The sequence below is a fragment of the Aquila chrysaetos genome, chromosome 3 (assembly GCF_900496995.4).
Source record: "Aquila chrysaetos chrysaetos chromosome 3, bAquChr1.4, whole genome shotgun sequence".
Classification (NCBI taxonomy): domain Eukaryota; kingdom Metazoa; phylum Chordata; class Aves; order Accipitriformes; family Accipitridae; genus Aquila; species Aquila chrysaetos.
Genome location: NC_044006.1, coordinates 23,346,075 through 23,372,150, shown reverse-complemented (window position 1 = coordinate 23,372,150; position 26,076 = coordinate 23,346,075). Strand labels below are relative to the sequence as shown.

General features: G+C 42.6%; 1 protein-coding gene across 5 annotated transcripts; it reads left to right on the top strand.

Moving 5' to 3' along the window:
• The first annotated feature begins 896 nt into the window (after window positions 1–896).
• On the top strand, window positions 897–24,754 carry CTNNB1 (catenin beta 1). 5 transcript variants are annotated; one of them, XM_041122175.1, is made up of 16 exons: window positions 897–915; window positions 16,203–16,263; window positions 16,755–16,982; window positions 17,121–17,374; window positions 17,464–17,702; window positions 17,788–17,989; window positions 18,320–18,464; window positions 18,915–19,018; window positions 19,106–19,444; window positions 19,699–19,857; window positions 20,813–20,932; window positions 21,085–21,235; window positions 21,327–21,448; window positions 22,663–22,723; window positions 23,480–23,700; window positions 23,980–24,259. In XM_041122175.1, the coding sequence occupies exons 2-15, from the start codon at window positions 16,251–16,253 to the stop codon at window positions 23,686–23,688; spliced, it is 2,346 nt and encodes a 781-aa protein (XP_040978109.1). In that variant the 5' UTR covers window positions 897–915; window positions 16,203–16,250; the 3' UTR covers window positions 23,689–23,700; window positions 23,980–24,259. The 5 variants fall into 5 exon arrangements, with proteins under 5 accessions (XP_040978109.1, XP_029863640.1, XP_029863642.1 ...); XM_030007780.2 differs by lacking the exon at window positions 897–915 and adding an exon at window positions 1,447–1,728; XM_030007781.2 differs by lacking the exon at window positions 897–915 and adding an exon at window positions 1,478–1,592.
• The last annotated feature ends 1,322 nt before the right edge of the window (window positions 24,755–26,076 follow it).

The window sequence follows — 26,076 nt, the reverse complement described above, 5'->3', positions numbered from 1 at the left end:
CACATTACTCAATAAATCAACAGAAAAAAAAATATCCTTAACTTCCTGAGTAGAAACTCAGAGCCTGTTTAAAACGGTATTATCAGTGGAAAAACAGGTATAAAGGTGGCCCCTCCGTGAACTGCCCATCTTCCCGCTTCAAGAACCACAGAAGCTGGAGGCTGGTGGGGAATGAGGGGCTGCACAAAGCCCTCCAGCCTGGGACCAAGAATTCAACCCCCAACACCCGCTAGTGCCAAAGCAAATTTATACTGGAGGAAAAAAGAAAAAAAAAAAAATCCATCTTTCACTAGCAATGGATGTTTTACATAAACATGTTAGGATACACGGTCCTTGTTCCATGTAGAGGGGGGTATGTGCGTGGATTTCCCCCCCCCCCCCCCGGTCTGTTAAAGAAACTTTGCCATGCAAGACGGTACACGCAGAAAGTCTGTAAAACATTTTGCTGTGCAAGCCCGTGCACGCCGAGGAACAGGCTGCCACATACGTGCCTTCACAGGGCTCTGCACGCCGCGAAAAACCTTGTGCAATTCATAATATTTTCCTGTTTTTACGACTCGCTGAAGAGGCGAGGGGCGGGCGAGGAGGAGGAGGTGTTGGGGGGGTGGGGAGGAAGCTCGCTTCTTCCATAAAAAAATAAATAAATTGCATAACGAGATACTTTCTTTGGCAACTGCTTCCTGACAAATATTTACAAGGGCAGAGCGGAGCGCGTTTCCGCCGACGTGAGCGGGCCCCGCCGCCACCTTCCCCGGCTGCCCCGGCCTCCCCGCCGGACCGGGCCGGGGCGGCAGCTGGGCGGGCTGCTGCCCCAGCCCGGGGCCGGGGCCGGTTTTCCTCAAAGCAGCCCGGCAGCGTCCCCGCACTTGGCGACACAAGCGTTTGAGAGGACGGAGTTTCGCTACAGTTGGTGGCGTGCGTTTAAAAAAAAAGCGCCCCCCCCCAAACAACCCAAAACAAAAAAAAAATAAAATCCCTAGGCAACGAAACGCCAAATTAAAGGGGGGTGGGAGGGTGTCACGCTCGCCTATCGCACCCCCTCCTCTCCCCAAAAAAGCGGGACCCCGGGCTAATCCCCTCAGCTGCACCCCCTCCCCCGCCGCCTCTACTCCACCCTCAGGCAGCAACTTCTCTCCCAACCGGGAACTCGGATCCTTTTTTCCCACCTCCGGAACAAGGTGTCTCCGCTGTCCTCCCCCAGCCCCTCACACCGCCAGCTCGCCTCAGTCCATCCCGCCCGCCTCCCCCCGCCGCGGCGCCGACGCCGACGCCGCCACGGCCTTCCCCCCGCTCGTAGCCGCTTCCCCGCCGCTGCTGCTCTCTGTCTCCCTCCGCCCTGGGAGCCGGGCACTATTTCTCCTCCCCCTGCCCTGTGCGCTGGGTGCCTGTGGAATGCTGCGCGCTGCGCCCGGCCGCGGCGGCAGGATACAGACGAACCCGACGCTCACTATAAGAACCTCCTTGTGAGCGACGCCATTTTAAGCCTCTCGCTCGGTTCGGCGGTGGGAGCAGCAGCAGCGCTCGGGGCAAGGGGACTAACACCGCCGCCTCGTACGGTCGCCACCCGGGAGGAGAGCGGCGGGGGCACCGCCGTAAGCAAAGAGCCGAGCGAGGAGGAGGCGGGGGAGGGGGGACAAGGAAGGAAAGACGGACCGGACCGGGATCGCCCGGGCGGCAGCAGCAGCAGCCGGAGCCCGGGGAGACCCTGCGCTCTCGCTTCCCTACAACGTTAGTGCCACTTTATCCTGCGGGAACTCGGGGCGAGCCCAGGCCGGGTCCCCCCCTTCCCTTCCTCTTCCCTCAGCGGCCGCCGGTGCCCCGGGGCGGGCGGGCGCTGCGTCCCGCGGCCGTTGGGGGGTCCAGGGTGTGCCCGGCGCCGAGGCGGGAAGGGGGGGGGCTGGGAGAGAGGCGGGGGGGGGGTGGTGGGTGTGGGAGCAGGAAAGGAGGAGAGGGCTCTTGTTTTGGGAGGTCCGGACAGCTGCGTGGTTGCAGGAGGCGGCAGCTGCAGCTCCCGAGGTGTCTCTTGGGAAGCTCGTCCTGGGGCCAGGGGCTGGTTGCTCGGGTCTGTAGGAGAAGGCGAGTCTCCACCGCCCGGGTCCCCCTGGGTCTCTGTTCCCGGCTGCGTTTGCGGCCGAGGCCGGAGTACTTTGTGCCTTTTTTTTTGCCTTTTTTTTTTTTCTTTTTAAAGGGCGGGAGGAGGTACTGAGTTGCCGGTGGGCTGCAGACCACCGTTGGTGATAGGAGGGGGAAGAGAGCGGGGGACGGGTTTATTTGTACCGAATATAATTAACTAATCACGGTCACCGCAGTCAGCGGGAGATAACTAATCTGTTGCCTTGTGGGTTTTCGGTCTTAGTTGCATGCATATTTGCTGGAGAGGTTATGCTTTTTCTGGGTGTTACCTAAATGAAGGTCCCCGGAGCTGGGAGCAATCAAATTAAGTTTTTAACACCCACGTTACCAGAGTCTTGTAGCGAATGACTTGGGCAGTGTGGGGGCTCGCATGCTGCAAGGGGAAGTGCCTGCTGCTTTCTGGTGGCCGACTGGGGGGGGCGACGGCGGCTCCAGCCTCCCAAACTAACGCACTTTTGAGGTGTGTGAAGCAACTTGCTGTTACTCCCAGTAGAATATAGGGCACTTGTTTCTGATTTCCCGTGGAACAGGGAGCTCCATATGTGGTGTGGTTTTGTCTTGGTTTTTTTTTTTTTTTCCCCCCTGAAAAGCTTAGTTCACCTCTCTTTTGTGCATGATTAGCTGCTCCTGGAACAGTGAGGTTTCTTAAATGTAGAAAAACCTTAAATTCTTCCCCAGCTAAAACTTGATGTAGGACGTCGGGCTGCTTCTTTTTGAATCTCTTCCTGAAAACATCTACTGGAGATTTATCCCTTCTGGGAAGATAGGACAGGCTGTGAAGGTACTACGGGAAACTTGTGGCTTTAGGAACAGCAGTGTTGATCTTTGTAATCAGCTACTTCTTGATCTCTTTCTCATGGAGCAGCCATTGTTCTGACATTCTGTATATTCCAGACATCTGTGGTCCTCCCATCCCCCAAAGTATGCAAGTGGTGAATGGAAAGAGGTTGGGCTGGTATGCTGAGGTCGATGGACGGAAATCAAGGAGGGGTTTTAGTAAAACAGGATCTTTATGTGCTGAGACTATAGTAAAGGCAAAGACAGAAAACTACCTGAAAGAGTATTGGGGTTTTCTTGATAGTAAGTTTGGACACACCAGAGAGCAATTTACCCATTATGATTTTGCTTCTGAATGACAAAAAGGTACTACTGCAAGGCTTTAAAACAGCACAAAGAGCAAAACTTACTGGTGTTTATTGGGCTAAGTTATAATGTGAATTTCAAGTGACTGACAGTCCGGGAACCTAATGTTAATCTTGCACTTTGAATAAAAAGGTGCTGACAGCTGCAGGTATGTGGCTACTGTGTTGATTGCCTAATGTCTGGTACTGTTGAAAATTAGGCTACTTAGGTGTTAAGATCAGGCTTTAAGGGTCTCTAAATTCAGCCATTTGGTATAAAATCATGTCGAGTGTCTTGCCGTTCTGGGGTTGTTCTAAAGAAATGTCATATTTGCTTGGCTGTTAGTTCACATATTTTCTGTTTAGGTATAAACTGATTGATGTGGGAATGTTCATGTTGGTCTGCATGGCTGATCATTTCAAAGAGTCTAGGGGAGAAATAAGTAAAAACATGTTGATGGAAAGGACAATGCAATGCACAATAGCTTCTAAAAGCAAGGATTTAATACCAAGTAAAGCTTGATTGAGAAAATACTTCAAATTGTTACAGCCTTAGTAAACCAAGCTTCCTTTTTCTTGCCTAAGCAATAAATAGGCTGGGCTGCTTGCTTGATATATAGTCTACTATGAACTAGTGTTTTGCTTTGACTACGTGGTGTGTCAGTAACTGGCTTATCAAATCTTGGCCACAAAACCTGGTTGCCCTTCATACATATGGTTTCTTTGTGAAATGGATGTTGGCTTTTCATCACCAGAAACTTGAGTTTAAACTCTTCAGAACACAATACCTCAAAGTTAATTCATATGTAAAGACAAGTTAGTACTAGTGGCCTTCTTAACTAATTTTGCAGTATTTTGAGGGGTGGAAAGGGAAGTAGCAAGCTTCAGTCTTATAAACTGAAATCTGAATGTGCAGTCAAACTCCTGGATAAGGATGTTTCTGCAAAATATTGTATAGTAGGCAGACTACTGTGCAAATACAGCAGTAGTCAAAATAACTCATGTTAATTCATAGCTAAAGCTGGTAATGCAGGGCTTGTAGTGATCATGCAGTTGCTTGCAGCAAAACTTGTTCTGGGGCTCTGGCAGGCTGCATACCATGGCAGGAAAATCAGGACTGGCCTTGCTTATCTTGAACATCGTACTTCATGAAGCCTGATAAAACTTTGAGAAACTGTGCAGGCAGTTGGGACTTGTCTTTCGGTCCTCACAGCATGCATTTGCAAGCTTTGAGCCCCCTGCCTTGCTGGGTGACTGTGTGGTAACTTAGAAATGGCACTGCATTAACTTTGCAAATTCTGCAAACTACTTGGCAGTAAGTATTGCATGTGACTTTTCTTGTCGCTTTAGATAAAATTATTATCTTGGTCAGATGGGCAGGGCAGTATTGCTGACTTTCTAGTTAAGCATTGGAAGACTCGATTTGGGGATGCTTTGATGTTATGCACCAGCTGCATTGGTTAGACTTGCCAACATAAAGTAGCCTAACAGTGGTTAACTTTTAATATCCATTTCTGGCACTTGATTCCAAGGTAAAACTTGCTGTAGTCTCTGATCAGGCTTTAGCCCAGGAGGGTAATGTCTTAATACGCTAGTGTTGTGTGGCCTGTGTTGCCTCTCAGAGAAGAAAGGAGCCAGAAAAGTTTTTTGCACTGAAAGGTAACTTCGAGTGTAAGAGAGAACTAATGGAAGTCTTATTCTGGTGTTTTTGTCTGTATGAAACACCAAATTGATAAGGTGAGCAGGTGAAACGTATACCTGTAACTCAGCCTGCCCTCCTGAATCTGTTCACTCTGATTTGATGTGAAAGCAAATGTGTCCTCTGCTTTTGCTGCCTTGGGAAGTATGGGTGCAGGTGTTGCTTTACAGCTTCCATTACAGAAGAACTTTTTATTGATGTTCCAAGTTGCTTTAGGAAACAATGTACACTGACTGGATTAGTATTGCAGAAGTAAAGTAGTTACTGCATTACTTAATACTAAATCAACTCTGGAGCCTTGTTTAATAATTAACTCCCTTAAAGGTTGAAAGAGTTAATTTAGTGTTCTAGGTTCCTGCTTTTAAAAAGGCAGTATGAGCTAGCTGGATCTTAGTAGAGTTGGCAAATGCACAGTGTGCACTCTAAGTATATTTGCTGGAACTAGCATTTCTAGGCTGGCTTACTATGCTAAATAGACTTTTATAAATTGGAGAAGTTTGGCAGCTCTGCACCAACTGTAGCAAGTAATTCTGTATTGTCCTGGCAACAATTCAGGTGCCCTCCAGTGGCCAGAAATCTTAACATCCTAAAGGTGCTGATAAATGCTTTTGCCTTGTCAGGTTGCCTTAATTAAAAGTGAGTTGAAGAAACATCTTAAAATGTCAGACTTCATTAGCATGTTTGTTGCTTAAACAGTACTTTTTAGAGTGTCAGTATGTCTTACTGTAAATACATAGTTATTCTGACAGACAAGCAAAGGCAGCCACTTTCAGATCCGTAAGTATTTCGTGAGTGTCAGTGCAATTATGACTAATCATCCTGGTTTCTTAAACCATGGAGATTCATGTTTAACATCCATGTTCAGGGCTGGCTACATGGCTGCAGCCTAAGAAGAAACTAGATTATGGTTAGATACTTATTGGTTTGGAAGGGAGATTGCTAAATTGTTGTATTAGAGTGGAAATGAATGTTTTAAGTTCTACGCAAACAGGATGGAAAGATACTTCTGTAATGCAGTGGCTGTCAACCTTCTTGTTAGCGATGTAGGCAATCATGATAAACGACTGCAGAACCATTAAGTATGTTTTTGACACTCAAAGCTAAGTGGGCAGGAAGCTTGAGTGTTGACAGTGGTTTGTTGCTGAACTTTATTAGTGTTAAATGAAGTCTAATATAATATTTTAAGTTATCTAAATGGTCATGATGGCAGTTTTTTTTGTATGTGGCTAGGTAAGACTAAAGGATGATACTTGACCCTGGCTACTGCCATCTCTACTATGGATATCTTACTGAAAGTAGGGGCACATGGACCAAAAGCTGCAAATCAGTGCTAGTTTATTAGGTGGGTACTGCTGGCAAACTAAGCCTTAGCTACAAACACTTGCTCATGCCTAACTGAGAAAGGCAGGAGTATGCATAATATAGATACCTAACTGTGTCCCACATGTAAGAGATGGTAACTCTAAGCTGTGATGATAAAACCCTTCTTAATGTTTTGCCCAGCCATGAAGATACTCAAACATAATGCTGCATGAAACCTGAATCGGAAATGCTTGCTGGTGACCAAAAGATCTCAAAGTAAATCCATTGCTGAACAGAATTGACTTAGTAACTGTTTTGAGGTTACTTGCATGAGTTGGTGGTGCTTAGTTGGTCAAAACAATTAAGACATAAGAGTAATTGGGTTGATAATCTTGTTATGAACTTAATGCAAGTTCATAAACTTGAAACTGTCATACCAGTCCTTTTAATACTGAGCTGCAAACTGCTGTCAAAGGATTGATATGTACATTATGTGGAGAAGATTATTGCTTCTCAAGCTGGATGTGGAACACCTGATTAGTAGTTGAAGCAGTTCCTCACATATCGTCTTAAAATTTTAAGATTTTCATCAGCTCCTCGCTTGGACAGTGAAGAAAGATATGTAGGTACTTGGAGCCAATCTTGTCTACAAATAAAGTGATAGATTTTGCTAGTGTTGCAGTATACTTGCCAGTGAAAAGCTCTCTTGAACCATTACTTTCAAACATGACCTGATAATTTCTCTGTCAGCTTGAGCACAGCTGCTGCTTATAGCTCTTGGAAACAACCAGAGATTTCTGTAGAGGACAAATGAATAGCCAGTGCAGAAAGTAGCTCTCTTTGAGAAGGTAACTTTGTTTTGTTTGCAGATCTTGTTAGAAGCTGCTGGTATATTTGCCCATGATTTTGAATATAAAGGATTGTGTTGACAGACCTCTTGCAACTCCTGAATGTTTCTTAAGGTAAAGGGCAAAATAATTGTGCTGTGGATCCAGACACTAACTTCTCTGAAGTGACAAGATCCAGTGTTGTAAGGTTTCAGCTGCTACAGTATAAGTATGGTTTTAAGTAGTAAAGAGTATGGGACTATGTGAAAAGGTGTGGTCTTCACACTGCATGGTATGCCCAGCCATGTGACTCTGGCAGCCTTAGGCTCTGGCTAGCATCAAACAAAATTCTGTAGGGCACCACTGATAGTTGTAAGAAATTATGGTGGTAGGCTAACTGCTACCAAGTACCTTCTGACCTCTCTAGGTGTCCTATCAATATGTAATTTCCACCAAAATTGCTCCTAAAGAGTAAAGCAGTGTGCATCAAAGGTGTTAGAGAACCTTTATGTGATATTGCCAGCTTCATTTTTGGGGAGGCTTCCTGGCAGGTTCTAAAATTTGAAAGTTCATCTCTTAGAATGATTGTGCAGATCAGTGCCCAGGTGAACTTTATTACTTTTTTAGTAACTTACCTGATGTGAGTGTTCTGAATTCTCCCACAGGTTCTCATCATTTTATAATTAGTTAACTCAAGTATTTGTTGGCTGACCATGGCTCTCAGACCAATGTTAACTGTTGCTTTATTGAAACTTCTAATGGGTTGTTTTTAAAAGGGTACTTAAACCTTAGTACCTGTGAAGACCCTGACTAATTGCACAAGCTGTTAGTGCCTAAATGCTGTGTTAGTTGCTCAAAGTGCCATGTTTCAGTGACACTCGATGCCAGCAGCTGAAAGAGATCCCATCTGGCAGTGAAAACTCACCAAGTCCATTTCTGATATGTTTTGTTACCTGTACTTTTGGTTAGTGGCTAAAGTTGCTCTTTGAACAATTAAAACTACCTATGTTCTGGGTGGCATTCTGTACTTGGGATGAGCAAAACAAAATGTGGATCTTATTACCCTTATGTTAGTCTCAACTGCACTTGAAACTTAATGAGTTGTCACACTTGATCATTTGGCAAGCTGGTTAGGAAGTATGATTCTTTACTAGCCTGCTGTCCCTTTTGGGAAGAAGGGGCCAGGTGAGTGTCCTGTAGTATCAGAACACTCTGTAGTGCTCCAGTCCTAAATGGAAGTGAAGTGTGGTAGAATGGAGCCTTACAGCTGTGTTGTAAAGTTCTTGTGGCCTGTTTCCCTCCCCTCTGCATGTGTGCTTAAAGCTGTGTGGATTCAAAGATGAGCTTCAAGTTTTCTGACCTTATAACCGGAGTCTTTCCTTCACTAGACATTTTTTGAGGAATAAATCCTTTTAATACAGCTAACCCAGTGTTTAAGTCTAGTCAAGACTACCAGATGCCTGCACTTCAGTTCCATTAAGTAGTTGTAATCAACTTAGAGAAGTCTAGCAAGAACAGAAATATTTGCATGCTGTTTGCTTTAGGTAATGAGCATGTGAACAGAAACTCTACTCTGTGCTCTTAATTGGTCTTAGATTGCTGAGATGACTGAAAATAGACAGGCATTAATACTTTATTTTGTGATGTGGCATCAAATGAACTCTTATTAAAAAAAAAAAAACTTACAAAAGCTAGTGTAGAGAAGCTCTTCTGCCTTTATGTTATGGAAAGGAGTTCTTAGATCATTTCTAAGGCAGAAGACAAAGGCTGGACAGCCAGAACAATTGATGTAATAGCAAACTGGGATGCCTGAAGGAAAAAAGAAATAATGATGTGGAAATGAAGCAGCAAAAAACCAGTGGCTGAAAGCAGAGGTCACTTGTAGTGAGCATTGGCATATCTGTGTGTGTACTGTCAAATACCCCTCTTCCAATTTAATTCTGTGGATTATCTGAGCTAGCTTGTTGCCTCTTTCAGGATATATTAAGGATATTTAAAGCTTGGAAGCTGCAACCTGTTAACCTTTGAGGTCAGTAAAGCAGATAGTATTCAGGTTTCTTAATTTCCTAATGTTTGATAGGAGAAACAGATCTTAGACTTTCAGGTCTTGTTCTTTAAAAATAACAACTTTAAACTGCTAAACTGTTGTATATTCTGGGTTCAGAGTCAAACTTGCTGTGATCTGATTAGCTAAATCTAAAATAGAATGTATTGCTGTTTGCAAGGCATCTTCTACCTTTCTGCAGGCATCAGTAGAATGCATTGCCTGAAGTATACTAGCTTGGATAAATTCAAGCTGGATGGATTACGTAGGATACTGAGTTTATCACTGGTGTGAAGTACTCATGCTTAGTGGTTGGAGGGAATGATGTTAAGCAAATGTTGCTTGAGGAAATGACCAGAGCAGTTTTGTCATGAGTTAAAGTTTGAGTTTGTTCTGTAGCAGTCTAGAATCAGTAAGCTGGATTTCACTGTGGGCATGTGCTGTGGCATGCAGGTTAAGATTATTGGTAGCTCTTAGTTTTCAACAGAACTACTGAAATAGTTGAGGTTGCTACATCTTGGCATAACACTTAAATATAGTAATGCTGCTCTACCTCTTGCCATGACATTTCTTCTGAGGTGGTAGTGAAGGCTACAGATGAGTGTTTCTATCATCTAACCCAAAAGAAGATAGAAATGTTTTAGAGCTGTAAGAACCCATGGTGGGTTGGTTTTTTCCTTTTAGAGTTGGCTGTATGGTTTGACTTGTTTCCTTTTGATGTTACATGTTGTATAAATTACTTCCATTTACTTAGGATATCTTCAAATGGCCTATGACAACATATTTTTACCCAGTATTAAATATCAGCCTGCTGAAAGCAGAAGGAAGCCTGACATTAATAAGAAAAATGGGAAGTTTTATATTCTGATTCCTGGTAGAGATAAGGTAAACCTGAACTTTACTGTCTCCAAAAATATCCAAGTTGTCCATTGCTTTGTTTAATGTGATAATTTATAGCCCTGAACCATTATTTGAGAGCCATTTTTCAGTGAGTTTCATAGTAGCTCTTGTCCATCCAGGTCCTTAAAATTGTTGGTGTGAGGAAGAATTTGAAAAATTGAATTTCTTAATCCAGAAGTCAGTACTGGTGAGCGACTAATTTCACAATAATCAAGGCCCTCTAATGCTTGCATATAACTTTTAACTTCAAAATAATCTGCACTCACTGCATACAGCTATTCCTTTCAGAGTGGACAAGGTGACTGAGGACTGCAAATGCTGCTACTTGAGACAGAATATGGGAATGCTGTTCTGTACTTGTTTTGTGGATATGGAATGTATTTAAGGAAAACTGTTGTATTTAATCCTGTGTGGTACCTTTGTACAAGAATTGAATTTTTTAAATGTATATCTTCAGAGTGAAACTCAAGCATTCTATCTGTTCCTACTTTGAAATAAAGTATCTTCTGTTCATTGTGTAGAAAAATTGTAAAACCCAACTGTCATTCCTACAGCAAGCTTCTGAAATCCCTTAAAACACACAACACAAACTGTACTTTCAGGACTTCTTACCAATCTTACATGATACATGAAGGGCTGCCAAAATTACCTACAGTGCATACTTTACCCCAGAGCTTGATAGAAGCCAGATAAAAATCCTCAAAGTTAAGTTTTGTTTAGAATATCTGGGAGGATATGGGAGAGAGGTCTCTATCCCCATTTGGATAAGGAGTAATTAGAAGTTTACAACAGATCTCTGGTGGTAAAAATTCTTGAACTTATTTAACCTTTGAAGATAGAAAATTAGTTTCCTAACTTGAGACCTACAAGGCAAATGACATTCCTTTTAACTTCCCAGGTTACCTTGCTGCTTAATCCAAAACTAGAATTGTCTAAGTTAGAAACTGAATGCAAATACCGTGAATCATTACTTTCCACAAGTACCATCCTTGCCCATCATCTGTGGATAGGCAATCTGTAAATTGGGTTTTACAGGTCACCTGTAACTTCTCCCTCCTTCATTCCCTCTCAAATTGTAGCTGCCATGTTTTCTTCAGCTAGACAAAGATTTTGGCTTTTTTTTTTTAAGTTAGTAGGCAGATATAAACTGACTATAGGCCTCCCTGTTTGAAGGAAGAAAAATAACTTCTTTTAGGCTTCGTGTTAATCAGTTTAGTGCTATTACTAATGAATATTAAAGTGACTACCTCAGTTGGATCATGTCTTTATAAGAATTAGGTTTGCCTGTTGCAAGAGTGCTTATAGCTGTGGGGTAGGTTAGACCAGAAATTGGTTAAGGAGACAGGTCAGCCACTTGTGCTGTGAAAGCTTCTCTGATGTTTCTACTATCAGTATTGTCTTAAATAATATCCCCCTGCCCTGCTTCCTTTTCTAGAAAACAGCAACAACTTCCAGAATAAGATCAAAGGATTTTTTATTTAAACATTCAATTAATGATTTATTTCCCACATCCTCCACTTGAAAACTAAGGTTATTAGGAAGCTTCTGCTACATTAAGTTCTTAGATTTCTGTTCTTGGGTCATAGGAATGAGTGCTGTAGTCATCTGGTGTTACTAGTTGTACAACTGATGTTGCCTGTATATTTTGGCTACTGACTTTTTGTAAAGCACACACACAGGCAACATCACTGGCAGGCAGCTGCCTGAAACAAGATCGGTTATAAAATTAGACCCAACAAATGCTTCCAGTAACACCTTGATAATGGTTGCAATAACTTTGGAGCACTTGGAGAAAAACTATTTTCCAGTGCAGGTACTTCTCACTTCTGTGTACATGATACATGTTTTTAACTGCTGTAACTGTCACAGGAAGATTAAGATATGCTTGTTCAATGTAAAAAAATGTGTCATTCAGCACTGATGGCTAATTTACAGATGCAGTTGCTTGGCCTGTCCTAGATGAGACATAGAGATGTATGAGAACATGGTTAGTAGATGTGTTCCCTGTAAATAGATTGTGGTGATTGGATGTATCAGTCTTGATTTCTCATACAAGGTTTAGTAACATGGTGCTCTCAAGCAAAAGATTTCTGGAAGACTTGCAAACTTTTAAGTTTGACTTGCTTTACAAAGGGAAGGAGTCTGCTTATCAGATCAGTCAGGTATAATCTGAGTCAATCTTAGTGAAGAGATTCTATTAAGATTAAAGCAGTAACCTTGAAAGAAGATGGACACATTTTTATTTAATACAAGCTGCAAATATAAGCTGTTTTGTAGGCTAACAAACTGGTTTAGCTGATGGTGAAAATAGGTTTATGTTAGATAAACTGCAGCAGAGGTGCAAATGTACCGTAGTCTTGATATACCAGGCAGGTAAATGTCAGGCTGATACTCCCTCCCCTAGATAGGCTATTCTCATAGTTCTTGTCCTCTGTAAGACAGAGTAGAAGTAAACAGTTCACTGTGCTCTGTGTCCTAAGGGAGTTTAACAGCTTTAGAAAGAAAATTATCTAGGTTTTACCGAAGCTGTTCAGAATTATTGTTCAGATTTGAGAAATGCTATGGGCTTGTTGACTTCCTTGGCATGTGCCTAACTCTTCTCCAAAATCCAAAGTTAATACCTAAGTTTTATTCATCATCAAAATACTCTTTCATTCCTGTCAAAACCAAGAAATTTGAATAGTCTTCTGTAGTAACTTGAAACTATTAGCTCATAAGCCTGCTAAGCTTGCAGAACTCTTTTTCTCAGTTTTTTTAGAATTCAAATGCAAGGTTGGGACTGATGGTGCACAATACAGTCTAGTGCAATGTCTTGCATTGCTCTTCAGATATGTTTAAAAAAAAAACACCTGACCTCCATTTAAACCCAAAGCTGATGCTTGCTAAACAAGTGGGTAGTGTCATGGGGGAGGAGGTGGTTTTTAAGAAGTTAACAGCCTGTAAATCCTGACAGTACCTCTGTATGAACTTCTGTTTAACATGACATTTTTCAAAATTCAGACTTGACTTCCGAGTACCAGGTACTCTTTAGAAATAGCAAGGTTTACAGAAGCTTGCTGTTATGCTAAAGTTTGTAAAGTATACCGAGTCCTTCTGTCTCTTCTTGATGGTTAAGATCTGTGTTACTGACCTTGACAATGTAATGTCACTAGTCATGTGTCCTCCAATCAATTTGAATAGCTTGATTTAAAGGAGCTGGTATATGCTTCATGGTTGAAGACTACAACCTCAGTTATCTTTGCGGGAGTGCTTTTTTTTCTTTTGTTTCTACTCTCCCACCACCTTGCCCCCACCCTGCATGTATTGATCCAGTTTCTGTCAGGAAAACGAACATTTGTACCTAGTCTGGGGTTGCTGCTCCTTTTGTAAGTGTAGTGGTTAACCTTGTCGGTGACACACAGGAGGACAAAGTCAGCAGCTTGTTTGGACTTGGTTTACCCCCTTGTAAAATGAGAAGAGAATGGGAAGGAAAATATGGGAGAACATTCAGTTATAGAAACCCTAAAACCAAACAGCATGTACCCCTTTTCCCTGGCTACCTTTGGTCTGTGGTTGTTTTGAACTCTAAGGATTAAAACCAATTTCCCGTCCAAGTAAAAAAATGCTACCTGGAATCGTTGGGTGGTTACAGGTGTATGAAACGCAGATTAGGATGTTAGAAACTAAGGTGCAGCTAGGAGGCTGATCTAAGGTCAGCATTTCAAAGACTGAATATCTGATTGATAATGCACTTCTGAACACTTAAATCAGCATTCTTCATTGCTATTTTGTAGATGTTCTTCAGCTTTATTTTGGAATAGTGTTGCAGTTCAGTGGCTAGTCTGGTCTGTTGGATTGTACCTAATGGTACAGCTACTCTTCTGATCTCTTCAGGCTGCTGAAATTGAAACAACCATTTCAGAATGCAGTTGCTGTAAGGCATCTTCCTTCATTTGTGCAGAATTCAACAGTGGAAGGAAATTATAAATGTTGTTCCCAAGCATATTTGAATCTGAGGTGGTAGTAAATATCTCAAGACATAGTCAATGCTCTTGACTGGTTCATCTTCCAGTATGTTAACTGCAGAACTAGTTCAGTGATCATTTTTATTAGCAGCCTCCTGATAGGAGGAAACAGGAACAGTTAGAATAAAAATAGATCTTCTTTTGTGCCAAGCATATTGCAAATTGCGTATAGCAGCTAGATCTTGCCCAGTTTTCTATTGGAAATGTCGCATCTGACTGACAGCGAGGACTACGGGGAACAAAGATACACTTTTTACTTTTAGTGCTATCCCACTTCTTTCTGTTTGGAAGGTGTTAGTGGGGTTGACAAAGTAATGCATAAGACCTGCGGGGAGCTATCAAGCTTTTGTTCAGGCACTTCTTCCAACTTAGCGACTCAGGAGAATTTTTGTATTAATGGTGAACTGACAGCATGACTTAAGTTTTTCCTTCCCCTTACCACTGCTACTCCCAAACTCCTAGCACCATGTTGGAAGAATCCAGTGTTTAAGGAACTGGAAAAATATGGTTGTATTGTCAGTGCATCCTCCATGCAGATTGTGAGGAGTAGGCTCTGAGTTGGCTAGTTTCTTCCAGGCTATGGAGTAGGGACCGGTTTAGGAACCTAAGTGTTTCCAACTGCATAGTGCAGGGTACTTACAGTATGTTGTGTTACATCTTAAATCAGCTCAATGCTGCTTATCTGCTGCAGATGCAGATCTACTGTCCATTTTGAAAGAGCCAGGGAAGGGTTGCTGCCAAAAGTTGTGGGAGTGCAGAGTCAGGACAAACAGCACTGGCATTTGTACAGCAAAGTAACGAGATTCCTCAGGAGCTGCTGGAGTATCCTGCAGCTGGCTCAGAGACAGTGAAATATAAGCTTGCCTCAGAGTTGCCTAACCTATTCAGTGAGACTTTTAAAACTGCAGGCCTGTCTTCTGTTTAATTATTATTTTCTAAAAAGTACTCCTGGAGGAAACTCTTAAACTGGGAAATCTGTCTTTACACAAATACATCATCAAATGGACTTTGTTCTCCTGACACAGTGCTGCAAACCTGTCCTTTGAAGAGATTAGTGGGTTGCCTTTACTTCATTGTCTAGGAATGTTTTGATCAGCATAGCTCTAACACCTAACTGCACATTGAAAGCTGATTGCTGGAAGAGATGGTTTTGCTCACTGCACTAGTTACCACTACAAATGTTTCTGCTTGGCTAGCTCCCAGAACAGGCTGTCACCAGCTCTGTGTCTGTGCTGGAAACAGTGTTGGACTGTGGGGGGGAAGGGGAGCAAATGAAATAAAAGTATGACAGCTTTGAGTGACCTGTTGTGAAGCTGTAGCCTTGAATTTCTCTTTCTGGGTTAGTGAAGAGACAGCTACAGATTTATGGTACAAATACTTCGTACTGCTTGGTGATATCAAATGGAGGTGCATACTGAAGATTTTGATAGGGCATTTGATAATATTTCAGCCTCCTGCCCCCAAGTATCTTGGCTTTCTGTGCAAAAAAAAAAAAAGCGAGTTTGGTGACTTCATGTGTGCAACTAAAGGAGAGCATTTGTTTATAAGGCATGTTCAACTTTCAGTTTAACTTCAAGGAAGAGTATTTTTGCATAGGAAGAAACCTTTCTTCTTGTGGTACAGGAAAGGCATAAAGGAGGAGGTTCGGTTATAACTCTTTAGGTAGTCTTTGTACCACTGAATAATAGCAGCTTGCCTTAAATGGTCATTTCGGCTTTCCCTGTGAAAATCCATGTTGTAGCCCTGTATCAAGCGGTTTTGCTAGTATCTTAAGAGTAGTTGTTTTTGAGGGAAAGGAGGAAGTCTGACACGTAGCCCATGTCTTTGCGGCATGTCCAAGCTGTGGAATTTAATGTCTGGACTTCTTATGCAAGGATAGAGAAGTAAAAAATGGCTCTATCATGGTCAGTCTTCAATTCTTTTTCTCTTCCAGCTTTAAGAGGAGATTATATCTTACATATAGTCTGCCAGAAAAAGTCTGGGTGACATATCTCATTCTTTTGGATCTCTGTCCGTGGGGGGTTTGCTAATTAGCATTTGAATATACTTACTGTAGTAATGAAATGGCAAGATGTGCGAAGTCTTAGTTTGCAATTCTAGTGTTCTAATATGAAATCCTGTCTTACTAGCTCTGATTAGTGTTTAATAAGTTCTCACCTTGCTCTTTTTTAGGGTCTCTGAAAGGTAGCAGGAAGGAGTTCTGGGAGCACAACAAGGAACATGGCAACCCAAGGTATATAATGCATTACAATTTCTGTTATTAGAATCTAGCAGTTCTAATAAAGAGCAGTTAAACTGGCTACTTGCTTCACTTTTTTAACTTTTTAAAGTCACTTGGGTTGAATAATGTCTGCACTACTACAGTAATTAATATCTTACACTGGAACTCAAACCTGCAGACAAGTTTGTCATCGTAAGCATTTTGGGTCCCTTAAGTACAGTCAAGTACATCATCATGGCATGTGGAAAAGGGAACCTTTAAGCAGTAGACTAACAATAGCAGTGATTGCTCTGCCTGTTAGTCAGGCTTATAGATGTCTGCACTGGTTTGACATAAAGCCTCAGTTTAAAAATGCTGTTTCGCTTGCAGCGCTACCTCTGCTGAGTTGAGGTAGTTGTTTGTAACAGTTTATTTTTGTTTAAAACCTGTGTGATCTCTTGAAGGATTAATACATGCTGGAGTAATTGAACTAAACTTAATTGTTCAACAATGATTTCTTACAGCTGACTTGATGGAGTTGGATATGGCAATGGAGCCAGACAGAAAAGCAGCAGTCAGTCACTGGCAGCAACAATCATATCTGGACTCTGGTATCCATTCTGGTGCCACAACAACTGCTCCCTCCTTGAGTGGCAAGGGAAATCCTGAAGAGGAAGATGTGGACACGACACAAGTGCTGTACGAGTGGGAGCAGGGATTCTCACAGTCCTTTACCCAGGAGCAAGTTGCTGGTAAGGCCTTTTCTATTACACTGGTTTGCTTAGACATGCAGCTTAACAATACAGAAACCTAAATACCAAATTATTACCTATCTAGAAGATGAGCTTTTTATTCCTAGTTTTGAGGTAACGACTTGCCTTGTTTTTCAGATATTGATGGCCAGTATGCAATGACTAGAGCTCAGAGAGTGCGTGCAGCTATGTTCCCTGAAACACTGGATGAAGGAATGCAAATCCCATCCACACAATTTGATGCTGCTCATCCAACTAATGTGCAACGCCTGGCTGAGCCATCCCAGATGTTAAAACATGCTGTTGTTAATTTGATAAACTACCAAGATGATGCAGAACTTGCAACTCGTGCAATCCCAGAACTGACCAAACTGTTGAATGATGAGGACCAGGTAAGCATTTTCTTTGCCTCAGTGTAGCTTGCTTGTGGGGCTGCTTCAATGACCTTAAAACTAAAAGCTTTCTTCAAATATTTCTGTAGGTAGTGGTGAACAAGGCTGCAGTTATGGTTCATCAGTTATCCAAAAAGGAAGCATCTCGCCATGCTATTATGAGATCTCCTCAAATGGTGTCCGCTATTGTACGTACGATGCAAAATACAAATGATGTGGAGACAGCCCGTTGTACTGCAGGTACACTACACAACCTTTCACATCACCGTGAAGGCTTGTTGGCAATCTTCAAATCAGGAGGCATCCCTGCTTTGGTTAAAATGCTTGGGTATGTGGACTACTAAGATGGTACTTGTGTTTTTTAGTTGGTACTGGTAGGTGCAGGTACTCACAAGGTTTTTTTCCTTCTGTAGGTCTCCAGTGGACTCTGTGCTATTCTATGCCATTACAACTCTTCACAATCTCCTGTTACATCAGGAAGGAGCCAAAATGGCGGTCCGTCTAGCTGGTGGGCTGCAGAAAATGGTTGCCTTGCTTAACAAGACAAATGTCAAATTCTTGGCCATCACAACGGACTGCCTTCAGATTTTAGCATATGGCAATCAAGAAAGTAAGGTAAGTGTCTCTGCTGTTGAAGCACTTAAAACAAGCAAGCTTGCTATGAATGGCCTAACAGTTCCTGTGTACTGACCTCCTTATTCTGAATCTTCAGCTGTGTTGGGCTTTTGCCAGTCAGTCTTGACCTTGCAAGAGGTGAGAGATGCAGGAATTATTTTGCGGAAATGCAGTCGTGCTATAGTGAGACTGCAAAACTTATGGACCACACCAGCAGATGTGAACAGTTTTTTTAGAGATCTGTAACCTATGGTGGGTGTAAGCCAGCAACAATTACTACCTACTGACATGCACAGGAAGTGGCAGATAAATGTTTTTGCTGTCTTTCAGCTGATTATTCTGGCAAGTGGTGGACCCCAGGCTCTAGTAAACATAATGAGGACCTATACTTACGAGAAACTATTGTGGACCACAAGTAGGGTGCTGAAGGTGTTGTCAGTCTGCTCCAGCAACAAACCTGCTATTGTTGAGGCTGGTAAGTACCTTGTACCCACAGTAACTTAAAAAGCTATACAGTACTTCAAGATCAGTACGTTCCACACAAGAATAGAAACTGCTAGCATTGAAAATTGAACTTGAATTGGTCCTTCAGTCCATAACTAGTTTTGGAGGCCTTTAGTATACAGAAGTATAAAAGGCAGTCTGTTTTAAGTAAGTCTGTGATGTTGTTAGCTGAGTGGCTGAGCATTGTCAGAATGGTCCCCTTAAAATATGCATACATTTAAAAGACCCAGCGTCACAAAGAGAATATCAGGGTTTTTCCTCTGTGTGATGAAGAGTTAGGGCCTAGCCATATTATGTTACTAATGCCAAGAAGAATCTAGAAGCTTGTGAGATACGCACTCAGACTTCAAGGAGGAGAAGGACCTGACTGTTCACAAGATGAGCATCTGAGTAATGGTGTCAAATCTGTACCATCTTCTAGGTGGGATGCAAGCTTTGGGACTCCACCTCACAGATCCAAGCCAGCGTCTTGTCCAGAACTGTCTCTGGACTCTGAGGAATCTGTCGGATGCTGCAACAAAGCAGGTAAATGGCTCTTCTAAGGGATCAGGATCAAAAGCCAACATAGTGGAAGAGGAGAGAGACCAAATTTTTCTTCCCTCTTTTTTGCAGGAGGGCATGGAAGGCCTTCTAGGAACTCTTGTTCAGCTTTTAGGATCAGATGATATTAATGTTGTGACTTGTGCTGCTGGTATTCTTTCTAATCTTACCTGCAACAATTACAAGAACAAGATGATGGTGTGCCAGGTTGGTGGCATTGAGGCTCTTGTGCGCACAGTTCTCCGGGCTGGAGACAGGGAAGACATCACAGAACCTGCTATTTGTGCGCTCCGTCACCTCACCAGCAGACATCAAGAAGCTGAGATGGCTCAAAATGCAGTACGTCTCCATTATGGACTCCCAGTGGTGGTTAAACTGTTGCACCCACCATCACACTGGCCTTTGATCAAGGTAAATAATGGTTAGCAGCTTTCAGCATGGAAACTGGTGCTTTTTTTAATGTAACTTTAACTGTGAAAAATACTTTGTTTCCAAGGTGTTGGGGAATGTAATTTGTCTGATGGGAAAGTTGCTCCAATTGAGCAACTTAGTGTTGTCTCCTAGAGGTTTAAGCATTTGGGATCAACTGATGAAAAAAAGAAGTCTCTTAACAGCAAGCACACCAGTCATGCTCTTTTATTCCCCACCCCCTTTCTTAATTGTAGGCTACTGTTGGTTTGATCCGCAATCTGGCTCTCTGTCCTGCAAACCATGCCCCACTGCGTGAGCAAGGTGCTATTCCAAGGCTAGTTCAGTTGCTGGTTAGAGCACATCAAGATACCCAGCGACGTACTTCTATGGGTGGGACACAACAGCAGTTTGTGGTAAGTGGCCACCACTAACTGAAGTTATGTGTAAAACTTGTCTCCAAAACTCCTCATTTGTCAGTGTGCCTCAGCCATGTATTGGTCTAAAAAGCTGTTGTCTTATCACTTGCTCTAATTCATGTTACTCTCTTGGTGTGCTGATAATTCTGTCTGGGCAGACCTGAAGTTTTTCTTAAACAAGAATACCAAAACCTAGGTTCTTGGTTTACTAAGAACCTCTTGAGCATTTAATTCTGGATGATACAGATCACAGAAATACTGGTTTTGCCTACTCTGGCAAGGCAAGTAGCCTCTCTGGCAAGGAAACCAGAACTGCCTCATCCTTCTCAGAAGTATGGGTTTAAGAGTGCTATCACACCTTATTGTGTATTTTCAAGGGTGCTTAGAGTTGTAAAAGTTGTACAGGCTCCATACTTGTTACCTGTTTGGGTACCAGGTCAGTGTGGCAAGATTAGTCTTGATTCCCCCCTCTGCCCCCATTAAACACATTAACAAAGGGGAAGTTGCCTTAGCATGGGCAAATGGAAGCAGTACGTACTAGTACAGGAGTGTAGTTAATACATGCAGAAGCAGGAGGGGGCCTTTTTGTTACTGATAACGAGTTTCAAACTCAGTAAACTGCCAAGCTAATCCAGCTTGGGGGGAAAAAGACAGTGTTGTCAGACATGAAGTTCATAATGAAATAAAAATGAGACCACTGGGAGGAGTTCCACTGAGATGCTTCACTTGCTCAATTTAGTTGGATAAACTGGGCCAAGTCCTAGCAGGATTGGATGTTAAGTTTGAAGGCCAGCAGTAGATAGCAGATATGAGCTCTGTTGGGGGAAGGGGTTATGTGCAGGGGGCAAGTTTGGTTGGGTTGTTGACAGGCTGATCAGCTTTTTGTCAGTCATTTTAGAAGATAGCATGCAATATTTCAATTTCAAAAAATGCCTTTTCTTTCTTTAACTAGGAGGGTGTGCGTATGGAAGAAATTGTCGAGGGCTGCACTGGAGCCCTGCATATTCTTGCACGTGATGTTCATAATCGAATCGTAATCAGGGGTCTAAATACAATTCCGCTATTTGTGCAGGTAAGCAAGAGCGCAGGACAATGCTATAGCACATACTAGGAAAACTGGTAAAATGGCTCTTACGCTTCCTTGGTAGGACTACTAAGTCAGATTGTGCTGAGGAGCTCGTTTCAAGTAGAAGAGCTAAAGAACCCCTTGTGTTTTGGTTGCAGTTGTTGTATTCTCCCATTGAGAATATCCAGAGAGTAGCTGCTGGTGTACTTTGTGAACTGGCTCAAGACAAGGAAGCAGCTGAAGCAATTGAAGCTGAAGGTGCAACTGCCCCTTTAACAGAACTGCTTCATTCTAGGAATGAGGGTGTTGGTAAGTGAACTTGAAAGATAGGTTTCATACTTGTGTTAGAAAAGTTGCTAGAAGATTCGACCTCTACTAAAATCACTCTTGCTTTCAAAAGCAACATACGCAGCTGCAGTGCTGTTCAGAATGTCTGAGGACAAACCACAAGACTATAAGAAGCGACTTTCGGTTGAATTGACAAGCTCTCTGTTCCGGACTGAGCCAATGGCTTGGAACGAGGTGAGTCGTGTCTTTTGTATTAATGGTTCCTTGGGGAGACTTTACGTTCAGGTCCTCCCTCGTTCCAGTAGTGAAGTGTAGATGTCATCAGTGATACAAGCCCAGCTTTGCACATGGCTGTATCTTCTTTACTCTTGCTATGTATTCAGGTTCAGTGAACCTGTGGCAAGCAGCCTTAGAGCTGCTTCTTCCCTTGCAGATAGGAAGAGTCCATTCTCGACTGCTGCTAAAGTTTGTAATTCTCATTATGTTTGTTAGCGTGCAAAGCTCTATAGAAGAACCTTGTATGCTTCTGTGTTGCTTGTCAGAACCTAATGAACTCTGAATGCAAAAACTGAGGCATGAGTGATAGGAGGGAATCATAAACATAAAACATATCCTTGTAAGGCTTCCATCAAGCAAATGGTGTAGGGCTAGTAATCTTGGGAATGCAACTTGTGTTCTCCTTAGAACTGAGCTTTCAGGCTTGAATATGTTTGCAGGCTGATTATCACACATTGCCTTTTTTTTTTTGTGCTTAAAGGGCTACACAGTGCATTGAGACTGAAAACAAACTGTGTACATGGGGTAGAGGGAAGGTTTCATGAAGTCTCTGTCTTCCCCTAGATTCTTAAGACTCAGGAGCCTAGCTTGTCTGACCATGTATGTATTTACTAAATAAAGGAACAGTAGCCCTTGATTTGTACTATTTCAGTGCTTGCTTTTCTGTTTTCCTAAAATCTATCTACCACAGTAATGTGGAAAAAAAAAAGCTAAAAGGGAGTATCTCTTTGAGATTGGAGTTATGTAGTTGCACTACGGACAGGCAATTAATTCTGTAATTGCGCAAACTGGGAGAGGTCCCTTCAGAACTCTTAAAAGCTCTATTGCTGGCTCAGGAACCTCTGAACAGCTGACTTGCAGGAGTTGGGGCAGGTGTACCTGAGGGTGAGTGTTCCTAGACCTGCCCTATCTCTTTCATTCCCAAACAGAACCCTCTTTCCAGTGATCTATGGATTCCTATGCCTAAATCTGGCTGTTGTATATTGGATGCAGATGCATAGATAAAAAAGGTGTTCCATGTTCATGAAAGTAACATGCCGAAGTGCTCACTGCAGAAGAGTTGCTAAAAAGGGATCTGGGGCAAGCTTCAAAACTTTTTAAACTCAGAATTACTAGTGCTGGCCCCAAAACCTGATGTTAAAACTGTTTTGTAACTTTCTGTGTACATCTAGACAGCAGATCTTGGACTTGATATTGGTGCCCAGGGAGAACCTCTTGGATACCGCCCAGATGGTATGTCTTGTCTCTTCCCCTTGACTAAACCTAAGTTGGATGAAGTCAAGTCATAGATTTTTAAAGGAGAACTGCAAATGAGTGAAGAGTGAATTAACTCTTCAGCAAGGTATTGCAAACTGACAGGCAGATGGGGAACTGCCAGTTCAAATAACCAGTTTCTGCAGCACCACTGGCAGCACTGAAGTGGGAGCTGTATGAACATGCAAAACTGGTGTCTCTTGTCTGAGTCTTGTGGGAGAATGTCCCACTGAGCTGTTGTTTCCAGAAATCTTCTACATTCTTTACAAATGGACTTGACAATTCCAATAGTGCAGTTTTTCTTTAAAACAAAAAAGCTGGTATTGAATGTGTTAGTCTGTAAGTGTCTATAGACTTGAATGCAAGCCTATCCCTAAGGATTCTAAGCTATTTTTGACTAGTCTTTCAGAAGCCAGTCCACAGTCTTGGAGCCTGGTTTTGCTGCAGTATTGTTGAATTTTAGTACTGTTGATTGTGCAGACTAATGGCTTGGCTGGAATCTGCTCGTGCTTCTGCCTGCAGTGTGCTTTGTCTGCAGAATCATACTGGAAGGCTGTTTTGAACAATGGAATAGTCATTAAGGGCAGGCCAGAGATTGTTTTGAACTTGGCTGAACTAGAAAAAAATTAGATGGCTACAAAGATCTTCTCACACACTGATACTTGCAGCTTCTGATGCATCTAACATCTGTTAACATTATGCTTTTTTTCCCTCTGCCACCTTTAACTTTCTTAGATCCTAGCTACCGTTCTTTCCACTCTGGCGGATACGGTCAGGATGCCTTGGGTATGGACCCTATGATGGAACATGAAATGGGTGGCCACCACCCTGGTGCTGACTACCCAGTTGATGGTCTGCCAGATCTTGGCCATGCCCAGGACCTTATGGATGGGCTGCCTCCAGGTGACAGTAATCAGTTGGCCTGGTTCGATACTGACCTGTAAATCATCCTTTAGGTAAGAAGCTCCAACCTTGAATTTAAAAACAAAACAAAGAGAAAAACAGATGACTGGACTGAGGACTTGGTTGGCAGGGAGGGATTGGCTCAATTGGGTGCCACAATAATAAGTGCTCTGGAAACACATGATCAGTACACTCCAAACTGACTTCTGCCATGAAGTGTGGAAGTAATTAACTGTAATAATGTCTTGTGCGCTGGCTTCATGCAGTCTTGATGTGTTAAAACAGGCCTTTACTTGGGAGCACTGACACCTGTTTTTTTTCCCTCTTTGCAGCTGTATCATCTGAATGAACTTGCATTGATTGGCCTGTAGAGTTGCTGAGAGGGCTCGAGGGGTGGGCTAGTATCTCAGAAAGTGCCTGACACACTAACCAAGCTGAGTTTCCTATGGGAACAATTGAAGTAAACTTTTTGTTCTGGTCCTTTTTGGTCGAGGAGTAATAATACAAATGGATTTTGGGAGTGATTCAAGAAACGAAGAATGCACAAGAATGAATTGCAAGATGGAATTTATCAAACCCTAGCCTTGCTTGTTAAAAATTTATTATTTTTTTTAAATCTCTGTAATGGTACTGACCTTGCTTGCTTTGGAAGTAGCCTTTCTTTTTGCAGTAATTGTTGTTAGTTTTTTTTAAAGTCTCTCGTAGTATTAAGTTATAGTGAATATGCTACAGCAGTTTCTAATTTTTAAGGATTGAGTAAAGGTGTAGAACACTAATTCATAATCGCTCTAACTGTATTCTGAATAAAGTGTAACATTGTGTAGCCTTTTTGTATAAAAAAACTAGACAAATAGAAATGGTCCAATTAGTTTCCTTTTTAATATGCTTAAAATAAGCAGGTGGATCTATTTCATGTTTTTGATCAAAAACTTTATCTGGGATATGTCTGGGTAGGGGCCAGTAAGAACTGTTTATTTGGAACCTTGTATTGGACAGTTTACCAGTTGCCTTTTATCCCAAAGTTATTGTAGCCTGCTGTGATACAGATGCTTCATGAGAAAAATGCAGTTATAAAATGGTTCAAAATTAAAGTAAACTTTTAATTCACTCTGTGTCAAATTATTTCAGATAAGAAAGTGTATTTGTCTGTTAACAAGTTCTCTGAAACTTGTTCTGGACTTGCACACCACCTTCAGTACACCGGAGGAGGAAGCCAGAACCGTTGCTCTTTCATCCTGGTAAGGAGCAATTACTGTTCAGAGAGCCTCAGCTCCAATGACAAAGTTTTCCTACTGGGGTCCTCTGAGAGGGCATTCTTCCCCTTGCCCTGCTGCTGCTTTGCTTTGGCCCCTTCCTCAGCATGGGGCAGGTCTAGCCAGTGGTGAGGTAACTACCCTTTGGGCCTGGCCTGCCAGCCATGTGCTCACTTCTGGGCTTCAAAAAGTGATAACAGCATATCACTTCAGCTCACTTCAGATGTATGCTGTCACTAGGGTCAGATGAAGAGCCTTTGCTCAAACTGTGAGCTGGTTCAGTAGCTGAAACCCAGTTGCAGGTGTCCTCAGTCTTCAGGTACTGTGTGAGGTAGAAAGATAGGAGCTGTGTGTGACTGACTTCTCTGGAGGCAGCACCCTTGTGGGTGGAAGCAGGGAAAGGGGTTCTTAGTCTGTGAATTAGCCAGCAGTTTGTGCACATCTGCACAGTGCAGCTGTCAGCAGCCTCTGCTCAGTGCAAACGCTCCCAGGCACCACTTCTTCAGTGCAGCAGTTTGCCAGCAGAAGATCAGGGGGGGTCTTGGCTGCAAAGGATCACAGCTCAAGTTAGGGTCCCAAGATGATGAGAGCTGAACAAAACTACAGAATGGACTGCCCCCCCTTTTGCTTGCAGAGCAAAGGCACTACAGCAGCAGAGGGGCAAGTCTCACCCAGTAATTCAGCCTTGTTCTTCTCACCCACACTCATGCTAGAAGACCATTACTATAAAATACTACCAAGTAATAGCCCCCACTGAGCTATTCCCCATTTCTAGTAACTCCAGCTCTAATTCCAGCTGTTAAGCTTATGAAAAATAGATAATGATATTTAAAGTAATGTAAGAAAACAATTCCTGTAAAACTTACAAGGTGAAATCATTTTTTTACCTAGGGGTGGCTGCTTGCCTCCACCTACCCTGGAGGACTGGGCTGTCCAAGAGCAGTCTTGTAGCTGCAGTTCTCAGTAAGGCAGGCACCTGTGTGTGTTCAGCAGGTGCGACAGGAACTTGCAGTGGCTGCTTTGAAAGATGAACATTATGGAAGAAATGGTTGGAGTACCAGACTTAGCCATGCTATGCTTGCTCAGGGCATGTGGGGAGAAGAATAATATAATTCTTTACAGAGCACCCTTCCTAGAGTATCGACTTTTACTGGGGACAGATGACAAACTGCCAGG

Excerpts from the sequence above, each read along its gene's own strand:
- CTNNB1 (XM_041122175.1), top strand. Across the intron at positions 16,983-17,120 it reads TACCCAGGAGCAAGTTGCTG|ATATTGATGGCCAGTATGCA; the intron begins GTAAGGCCTTTT and ends CTTGTTTTTCAG. Across the intron at positions 17,375-17,463 it reads TGTTGAATGATGAGGACCAG|GTAGTGGTGAACAAGGCTGC; the intron begins GTAAGCATTTTC and ends ATATTTCTGTAG.